The sequence below is a fragment of the Canis lupus genome, chromosome 32 (assembly GCF_011100685.1).
Source record: "Canis lupus familiaris isolate Mischka breed German Shepherd chromosome 32, alternate assembly UU_Cfam_GSD_1.0, whole genome shotgun sequence".
Taxonomy (NCBI): Eukaryota; Metazoa; Chordata; class Mammalia; order Carnivora; family Canidae; genus Canis; species Canis lupus.
In genome coordinates, this window is record NC_049253.1 from 15,581,547 (window position 1) to 15,592,424 (window position 10,878).

Consider the following 10,878-nt stretch of genomic DNA (forward strand, 5'->3'; position numbering starts at 1 on the left):
TGGAATAAATCCTTTTTTCTGTTGTTAAATTTTTCTTTTTTATCTTTGCCATTTGTTCCTTTGTTATAATAGTATATCAGAAAAGAAACATTCCCAGACATGTGCTAGGTGCTAGAGGTGCTCCTTTGTCCATCTCTGTCCATTCTTCCACTTCCCCTGGTCTTTTAGGTTGTGTTTATAAGGGAGGACGCACAGCTTATTACTTTCTTGTTTTCTGGCCTATATTTTCAATGAACATTTCTGAATTGTGTGTATTTATTAAATCATTTGAAAGTACATACTAAGTTTATCAAATAGACCATGATGTTTTCAACTATATAAATATTAAAGGTCCACTTTTATATATTTGCTCTAGAAGATATGTACCTTTCTTTATGAACTACGTAGATTTGGTCTTCTGTTTTGTTACGTATGTGAAAATATTATTCTTTGAAATGTTTCCCTTATTGTGTGCACTTACAGGTGGTATACTTAAAAATGTCCTTGTCTCTTTTCGGGACATATTTATTGGTGTTCTGGCAGGAGCTATTTTGGGAATTTTTCTTCAATATTTTCCAAGTGAAGATCAGGTAAATAAAAAGTTAATCTATTTTTTGTAAGTATAGTTGTAGACATTTCTTTCAAAAATTTGAACTTTTAGAAGATCCATGAATATTACATGTAATATTTAATTCTCTTTCCCCAAAATAGCTCCCAGTGCTACTCTCTGTTTAAAATGGAGCACAGTTGTAATTGATTCAGGTCAATGGCTTTGACTGAAGTCTCTGCATCTTGATTTGGGAAATAAGAATATCAGAGAAGTGTACATAACCCAGAGTACCTTCTCTATTCCACCCCAGCCCTTTATTCATTCATTAAATTTCCTATTGACCCCTGACAATTTTCCCTAATCTTTTTTCCCTCAAATTTTCCCTTGAACATTTTTGGGGAAATAGATTGCCATTTATCTCTGCATATTTTCTGACTTAAATTCACTCCCACTCCCTTTGACTAAGGCAACACTATTAAACTCTACCCATTACTTCCCTAAAGTATATGCCATTACTCTTGTATTTCTGTTAACTTCCACCTTAACTTCCCTGTAACAGCTGTCTCAGCTAAAGAGATATTCAAAACTTTGTTTTTAAAGAATTCTTTGGATATGTTATATATCCAAACTACAGTTTATGTGGGTCTCTGTCCTTTCTTCTTTACTTATAGCTAAAGTACTGTAGCCATTTCACTGACATTAATATCAGAGATGTGGCAAAAGTTAAAACTTAATAATTGCACATATTTTTCACTTGATACCAAGTCTGCTAAAATATTTGGAAAGGAAGAAAGTAAAAATTTTAGACACTTTAATATGACATATAGAGACATGATACCAAAGGGTTAATAATAAATGGTAGATGTAAACATTATATTAAATGTTAAATGTAAAGTAATTTCTAAATATCTACCTAATTCTAGACAAAACGTCCACTGAAGAGAGCATTTCTTATTTCGAGTTTGAGTGTTTCTGCTGTCTTGGGCGGCCATCGTATTGGTTTACATGCAGCTGGAGGATTATGCACACTAGTGTTGAGCTTTGTTGCAGGGTTAAATTGGTCCACAGAAAAGGTAAATATCTTTAATACATCATTTTAAGATAAAATAACTGTATTTTTAAAATATCTATAATAAACATTTAGGAAATCTCTTTGTTTCAGTTGGAAGATGTTCCAGAAATTTGTGTCTTCAAGGATGTGTATAAATCAATCAAAGAAGTAAAAATATTTGGGAAAAGGACCTGGGAATACACTAAAATGCAATTAGAAGTTGAGTTATCACATCAGGCTGCTTTCTTTTTCCCAAGTTTTGTGCAATATGATTGTATAACTTATTGATTTAATTATTTTATTCATTAAAATTTTAGTTATACTTATTGATTTAATTATTTTATTCATTAAAATTTTAGTTATGCAGTTAATACATGACAAATGCTCATAACAAATTAGAAAAATACAGAAAGCCCACATACAGAATGAAATGTAAAAGACTCCTTTTCCCCTACCACTCCCAAATATCAGATCCCCTTTCCTAGAATCAATCATCTCATTTAATCAGTTCTCCGTTTGTAGACATTTAGTTCCTTTCCATTTTTGTTATTATAATGCTACCATGAACAATCCTGTTCCTGTGTCTTTTTGCATATGTACAAGTGCTTTTGTAAAAATAGATTCCTAGAAATGTAATTGCTGACTTTAAAAATGGAATGTTTCTATTTTTGATTAGTACTGCCAAATTATCCCTTCAAAGATTTTAAACAATCTGATGGGTAAAAAATGATACAACATTGGTGTTCTTTGTTTACATTTCTGATTAGTAGTGTAGTAAACTTCTCTTCATATACTGTTTTAACTACCTAGTCATCTTCTTAGCCCATTATTTTAGTTGATTGATTTGCCTTTTGTTCCTAATTTATTTCTCTATACCTTAGTGTTACTACTTTTTTGTTCTATATATATTGCACATAATTTTTGCTTATTTTCAACTTTGTTTATACTGTCTTTTGTATTGAAGTCAAATTACCTATAGTCAAAACTGACCTTTTTTTTTTTTTTTGGTTCTATATCTCGTTTATATATATCCTCTATATCTATCTATATCTTCACCCCAGATTGTAAGATTGTAAACATAATGTCTTCTATAGTATCATCTAATACTTTGGTAGTTTTTTTGTTTTATTTTTGCATTTAGTGCTTTAATTCATCTGGAATTTATTTTTGTAAATGTTGTGAGATAAGGATATGTGTGTGTGTTCATAAATATGTATACACATACATATATGCATATAAACTGGTTAGTCATTTTTTACTAAATTATTTATTGACTAACCCATTAACTATTCAGTGATTTTTTTTGAAAGACTTTATTTATTTATTCATGAGGGACACAGCGAGAGAGGCAGAGACATGGGCAGAGGGAGAAGCAGGCTCCCATGGGATCCCAATGTGGAACTCAGTCCCAGGACCCCGGGATCACGACCTGAGCCGAAGGCAGACCCTCAACCACCGGAGCCACCCAGGTGCCCTAAAGAGTATATTTTAAAAATTAAAAGTAACAGGGGCACCTGGGTGGCTCCGTTGGTTAAGCGTCTGCCTTCGGCTCAGGTCATGATCTTGGGATCCTGGAATGGAGCCCCATGTCAGGCTCCCTGCTCAGCGGGGAGTCTGTTTCTCCCTCTCCCTCGGTACCGCCTCCCTACCCGCCTTCTCATGCTTTCTCTCTCTCTCTCTCAAATGAATAAATAAAATCTGTATTAAAGACAAATAAGAGAGACACCTGGGTGGCTCGGCGGTTTTAGCATCTGCCTTTGACTCAGGGCATAGTCCCCGGACTCCCACCTCGGGTTCCCCACAGGGAGCCTGCTTCTCCCTCTCCCTGTGTCTCTGCTTCTCTCTGTGTCTCTCATAAATAAATAAACAAAATCTTTTTTAAGAAATGGGATAATGTCCCACCAAGAAGAAAGGGTAATATTGGGTTTTTTTTTTCCTCTTTTAAACTTCACTTTTATAAATCAGAAAACTCAGTCTTAAGGGAGATAGTTACAAACATAGTTTATACCCAAAGATATTACAGTTTTATCTTCTTTTAAAAAAAAGATAAATAAGCGCATACTGAAACTAAAATTTCTTTATCCAAATTCCTGGAGAAGAGCTAGAGTACTGTTATATCAATAGGGGACTTTGTTGTAACCACATAATTGGGGAAGTAGCACTGGGAGAGGTTCACTCTCAGAAAGGAAAGCCAGGCAGGCAATCAAATTCAGAATCTATGTATGGGGCAGCCCTGGTGGCGCAGCGGTTTAGCGCCGCCTGCAGCCTAGGGACCTGCAGCCTAGGGACCTGGGTCTCTACTGGAGACCCTGGATTGAGTCCCACGTCAGGCTCTCTGCATGGAGCCTGCTTCTCCCTCTGCCTCTCTCTCTCTCTCTGTGTCTCTATGAATGAATAAATAATCTTAAAAAAAAAAAAGAATCTATGTATGTTTTTGTGTTTTGGGTTTGGTTTTGAGGAAAAAATAAGTTTTTTTTGAAGTTTCAACATGGGTCCTTTGGAAGCAGGCCTGACAGATTACTGACAGTTTTTGCCTGGTAGCTTAGGACATATCAATTCACCACTTTCATGGGATTGGGTTCCAAGATAATTGTTAAGGGAGATCCTCTCAACTTTTTGAGAGCTGAAATGGTTGCATAATTTTGAGTATGTGCTCATCTGACATGATGTAGTTCTAGTTCTGTCTCTGTTCAGTTACCTTATAAACAAAAGCTAGAATTGTTACTGAGCCACTAGAACATGTCTGGAACTCCAAAGATCTTATTTGTTCCAAGACAAAATTACAAAATAATATTTTTATTGAATAGCTTTGTAGATTTTTTTTCTGGTTTCAAGGAGCATTTATTTCTATTCGCTTCTTTTTTAAAGTTTTTGTTTTAATTTCAGTTGATTAACATGCAGTTATTGTATTAGTTTCAGGTGTACCATATAGTGTTTTAACACGTCATACGTTATCCAGTGCTCATCACAACATGAGCACTCCTTAATCCCCTTCACCTATTTCACTCATCCCCCCACTTCCCTCCGCTCTGGTAGCCACCAGTTTGTTCTCTATAATTAAGAAACTGCTTCTTGGTTTCTCTCTCTCTATATATATTTTTTTCCTCTTTGTTTTGTCTCTTAAATTCCACATATGAGTGAAACCATATAGTATTTGTCTTTCTCTGATTTATTTCACTTAGCAGTATACTCTCTAGCCCCATCTATATTGTTGCAAATGACAAGATTTCATTCTTTTTTTATGATTGAATAATATTCCACTGTGTGCATGTATAGGTATTTACATACCACATGTTCTTTATCCATTCATCAATCAATGGACATTTGGGCTGCTTCCATGTCTTGGCTACTGTAAATAATTCTGCTATAAGCTTTCCAGATTTTTTAAAACCAAATTCTACTTACATGTTTGAGTAAAAGAATTAACCTACTCAATCTTTAAGTTTTACCATTTCTTCTACAAATAAAATATCTTAAGTTCATTAAATGTTAAGAGAGATTTTCATTTCTAAAATGCAATTTATTTTTATGTGTTACAACCACTAAACACAATAACTGAAAATATATTATTCTTTTCTACAGGTTAGAGTCCAAAGAATTATTAAAACTACATGGCATGTTTTTCAACCCCTTCTTTTTGGTTTGGTTGGATCAGAAGTATCTGTTGCATCTCTTAAATCAAATGCTATTGGTAAGAATAATTAGAGACACAACAAAATACAAGATTTGAAAATATTTAAGAAAATTATGAATAATTTTTACTTTGTTTACAATATGTCTTTGAATGCTACAAGAACCTTCTTCAGAAACTCCTGTTGATAGAGTTACTAACATACACTTGCTCTCCTGTTACCCTGTGTGCTCTGTTACCAAAGACAGCCTTGACTATTTTCCCTGAGGCATCCGAGGAAATGCAGATTGGAATTCTTTTCTGACAGAAAGTATTACAGACCATTAGCACCTTTTGAATACTTCCATTTATAGCAAAAGTTCAAAGTCTATTAGCTCCTAATTAAATAAATATAATCTATACTATCTTTCATGGTACCTTTACTATCAGATAATCTCTTGTACTTTTTCTAGGCATAAAGAACCACCTCTTCCCAAATATTTTGTTTATGTTTATTTTTATCTGTTGTAGGCATTTGTGTTGCTACCATGAGTTTGGCATTATTGATTCGAATTTCTTTTACATTTGTATTGATGTGTTTTGCTGGCTTTAGTTTCAAGGAGAAAATATTTATTGCATTATCATGGATGCCTAAAGCTACAGTCCAGGTAAGAATATTTTAAGTCATTTTAATAATTTTTAATATTGATGAGTTTTTAAAATTCCAAATGAATGCTACTTTATTTTTTTAAGATTTTATTTATTTATTATGAGAGAGACAGAGAGAGAGAGAGGTAGAGACACAGGCAGAGGGAGAAGCAGACTCCATGCAGGGAGCCTGATGTGAGACTCGATCCTGGGACTCCAGAATCACACCCTGGGCCAGAAGGCAGACACTTAACCACTGAGCCACCCAGGCGTCCCATGAATGTTACTTTAATCACAAAATGTGGGCTATTAACCTTACTTTTAAAATGTTTGATTGATTGTAACTACTCATTGAAAATAATGTAATCTTTTAAAATCTCAGTTTTATTTATTTTTTTAGTTTTACTTATTTATTCATGAAAGACACAGAGAGGCAGAGACAGGCAGAGGGAGAAGCAGGCTTCATGCAGGAAGCTCGACGTGGGACTCGATCCCAGGACCCCAAGATTACGCCCTGAGCCAAAGGCAGACACTCAACCGCTGAGCCACCCAGGTGTCCCAAAATCTCAGTTTTAAAAGCAATTCTTCTGAGGTTAAAAAAGTGTACTTTTAATGACAAATGCTTCCTATACTTATGCAACATTTTTTTCTATTTTCCCAAAATATAAGAATATATCTGAATACTGGAATGTTTACATTTTGCTGAATATTGTAGGACTAAATGTAATGCTTTTAAAGCAGAGACACATTAATTATTTTAAAAATATATCTTTCCTACATCTGCACCCACTCCCCCATACATGAATGCATATATATTATTTTTAATTATGCATTTAAATTATATTATTTTAATTAATGACCAAATCTCCCCACCAGGCTATATGGGAAAGATAGGAACAGTGTCTGCTTTCTTTCATTATTCCTCACCTCATACTTAACACAGCGCCTGGCACACAGGAGGTACACAATAAGTTAGCACTGCATACTTACAGAATGAATGATGAATGAATGAATGAATAGGGAGACCTTATAGTTTTACCCTCTGATTCAATGGTATTCTGCTCCTACTAAAAGGTATTGCTACTTATTGTTAGACTTTTTAACCTGGCAACATAAAGTCTTCATTTCCAGAGATTTTTTCTATTGTTATTCCAAAATAGAAGTTTGTGAGTTCTCATGCAACAAAATTCTCTATGTGTCATGGTTAGAAAAGCAGGTCCATGGGACCAACCTGGGTGTTTTCAATACCATGTTACTTACCTATAATATTAGACAAGTTACTTAATAATCTCTCAGTGTCCACTTTGTAGATTCCAAATCTCTTTATCAGTTTTACCATACACTGCCTCCCAAGTAGGAAGAACAAAGAAAAGAAAAGCAACAAAATCCTGGAGAACCATAAGAAACCTTAGTATTTTGTGTTTGCTGTCTTATTACAGCCAAGAACCTGATAATCTATGGTAAAGACAAATAAGCAAAACCCTGCTTTGTTTAGAACTCCTGAGGTTCTGAGAGTAATGTGAGCACTAAATATATATATATATTTAAACGGGAAAGCCGAGATGATAAAAATACAAGATCAGCCCCAAAATGCATGCACACTAATTTGTCACTGTTTCACTTTTCATCCAGACATATTTGCTAGGGAGAACATAGAATTGATGAGTAATTTGTGAAATTCCTCAGCACTTTAAGGCTTGTCTCTTTTCTAATAGCCTACTACTAGGTTGTGTTTGTTTTAACAGGGCCATTAACTTTTATTATGTATTAACTATTTAACATTTTTCTTTATGCCTCATCTTTTTACCCCCTAAATGCAGGCTGTATTAGGTCCTCTGGCTCTAGAAACAGCAAGAATCAGCGCACCCCACTTGGAATCATATTCGAAGGATGTGATGACAATAGCATTTTTAGCCATCTTGATCACAGCTCCAAATGGAGCTCTAATTATTGGCATACTGGGGCCCAAAATACTTACACGCCATGATCCAAGCAAAATCAATGTGGAATTGACAAAAGTAGAACTTCATTAAAAAGTTTATTTGCCATCACCTGCCTGTGTCATTTAATAAATTACCTTACAAGAGGAAAATTAAAACATACAAATATGTGGAGATTGTACATAGAACCAAGGATTTAATAAATATGTGATTTCATTATAGAGCTTTCCTCTGATTTTTTATTCCAAGGTTAATTTAATAAGAACAATGAAAATAGAATGCCCTTTTAGTATATATGTATTTTAAGAACAAAGCAAATCTGCCAGTACTCCAGGGAAGTCTAGAGTAATCCATCAGGCTGAATCTGCTGTCATATTACAAACTCGGTATAATAAAAAGTTGAATGAACCCAATGACAGAACGTTAAGATAGCCTAAGACTCCAGACAGGAGCAGAACTCACCATCAGTTTAGTAATTCAGTTAAATAGATCACCAGAAAAAGAAAAAAAAATGCCAGAAATAAATCCACCACCTTTGAGTGAGTCAAAAAAATGGATATCAAATTCTGTTTTTAGTGACTATCTGAATAAATGATATGTTGAGTAAAAGAACCAAAATTAGACTTACATTACTTCTGCAGTACCCTTAAAATGACAAGTTTAATAGTTTGTAAATGAAACATTGTAGTATTTATTCATAGATATAAAATTAAATCACAAATAGAAATAAGCCCTGATTTTTTCAATGAGTATAAAATAAAGTAATAATTAGCCTGCAGAAATGAAAGATAAGTAGACTTGTCCATGTGAGATTTTTCTTTTCCATGGTAATACAGAATCATCTTTCAATTCTAGCTGATGAAATCTGCTTTGCTTATGAAGAACCCATCCCAAGCAAAATGCAGCTTCAGTTTATGTCAGGATTCTTCATTTTAAAGTTGGAAGGGTCATGTAAAAGCTTCTCAAATAGCCTTAGTGGATGGCTTCTTAGAAATCATTCAGACTTCTTTGGCAAAAGCCAAACGCAGGAACTAAACATTACATAGTTTCTCTCTTCCCTCTTCTATATAAGATAGTAAAATAGCACAGAATGTGAAATTTACACATATTCTTTGCAAAGTGAAGCAACTATAATGTAAGGCAACCAAAACTATATATATATTCCTATTAGGACTGGGACCTTTCACAAAATATAACACTAAAACTGTCAAAAGGTTTTTTTTTTTTTAACTGTCAAAAGTTTACACACACCTAGATAACTCTGGGAGGAGCTAAAATAGCTACTGTTTTAGCAGCATTTTCTTCAATATTTTTACAACTCAGCATGGATCCTATGCCTCATTTTCAACTATTTTAATTCTAGTACTAAAAGTCTAAAAATTTAAAAGTCTAAAAATTTAAAATTCTAACTGCCCCAATGTTTTAACTATTATTTAAATCATCAGGGCATATCATTTTTACTACTACTAATAAATAAATGAAAATATATTTACATTCACAAGATAGTACTTTACATTTATAAGAGACTTTAAAATAGAATGTTGATCTTAATAAAAGAAAAAGGTACAATAAATCACTTTGAGAATTAGGAACTATGTTTTTTTAAGTAGGGAAATTTGTCATTTTTTTGTGATTTATAGATTTTTTTCTTAAGTAAATTTTTTTAAAGATTTATTTATTTATTCATGAGAGACACAGAGAGACAGAGACAGAGACATAGGCAGAAGGAGAAGCAGGCTGCATGAAGGAAGCCTGAAGTGGGACTCGACCCCGGGACTTCGGGATCATGCCCTGAGCCAAAGGCAGACAGTCAACCTCTGAGCCACCCAGGCATCCCTTTTAAGTAAATTTAATATATGTCCATTAGACTGAAACACTCTACTTTTTAAAGTAGTTTTGCAGGCATTCAAATAATATTAATTTAAGATTTTCTATTTATGAAAACTTTTTATAAAAATTAACTTCCATAATGTAATTTTAAAATTACAACCAGCTAACCTTGTGTACAGTATTCAAGTGTTCATAGTATTTAAACAAGTAATTACAAGTATATTGTTCCTTATAAATTTTTGGAGTATGTCTTGGTTTACTTAATATTTTTTCACTATTTAAGAAATTTTTATTAAAGCAAGAATTTTATAATCCAGATTACGTTTTCTTGGTCAGTTGCCAATTCTGTTATTTCAAACAGAAGTGACATTCTGAGCTCTTCCACAGTAAAGAATTATAAAATTAAAAGAATGCTTTAAATTTTTGTGATTTGCTGAAAACAGTTTTTCCCAGCACCCATAAAACATTAGTTTTTATATTGCTAGTGTGCGTGCATGTGTGTTTAAATCAGGACGTAATCTAATGCAGTGTGTTTCAGCCCAGCACTATTTACTTTTTGATTCTCACATTGTCCTAAATATGGCCCTTTGTAGACTTCATAATTGATTCTGTACTTTGGACATGATACCATAGTGTTTCAATGCTTTCTTCCTTTCCGGCATAACAAGCTGCCCCAGATTCACACACATTTTCCCTACTCCTGACCTGGAATCAGGTAGTCTCCAAAAGACTGGTATCTTTCCATGAACATTGGTATGTTAAAACCAAAATCTGAAGGTTAGGAATGTTATGACCGGAAGATCATTGCATCTAGACCTTTTCAGTAAACATTGTCAAAAAATACATGTTTCAGAAATTACGAAATACATGTTTTAAAATAAAACTGGTATTTTTTTTTTTGCTATTACTATCATTGGTGATTTTAGGATATAATTCATAGCTCAGATTATACTTAGTCAAAATCCCTTCAGTGTGGATTAATGAGGAGAAAAAGTAAATGTTATATAAAATAATGCAATTGTAGGACATAAATTCTATAGGATAATTAAATATTTTAAAATTTCCTAAGGTATCATAGTTTTTGAATCATTTAAACAAATAAAACTATGAGGGGTACCTAGGTGGCTCAGTCTGCCTTGGGCTCAGGTGATGATCCCAGCATCCTATGATCAAAACCGATGTTAGACTCTTTGCTTAGCAGGGAGCCTGCTTCTACTATTCCCTCTCCCCCACCAACCCGTGTGCTCTCATTTGCTATCTCTCAAATAAA

At 33.7% G+C, this 10,878-nt stretch overlaps 1 protein-coding gene across 9 annotated transcripts in view; it reads left to right on the forward strand.

Moving 5' to 3' along the window:
- SLC9B1 (solute carrier family 9 member B1) overlaps positions 1–7,889 on the forward strand; it is a 59,806-nt gene extending 51,917 nt beyond the window's left edge. For 8 of the 9 annotated variants that reach the window (XM_038582004.1, XM_038582006.1, XM_038582005.1 and 5 more), the window contains 5 exons: positions 463–569; positions 1,453–1,602; positions 5,163–5,271; positions 5,722–5,858; positions 7,659–7,889. In XM_038582004.1, the coding sequence (XP_038437932.1) occupies positions 463–569; positions 1,453–1,602; positions 5,163–5,271; positions 5,722–5,858; positions 7,659–7,871 (716 nt within the window). In that variant the 3' untranslated portion in view covers positions 7,872–7,889. Of the gene's footprint in view, positions 1–462; positions 570–1,452; positions 1,603–5,162; positions 5,272–5,721; positions 5,859–6,238; positions 6,398–7,658 lie in introns of those variants that run through there. The other variant, XM_038582007.1, reaches the window with a different exon arrangement.
- Positions 7,890–10,878: the final 2,989 nt, after the last annotated feature.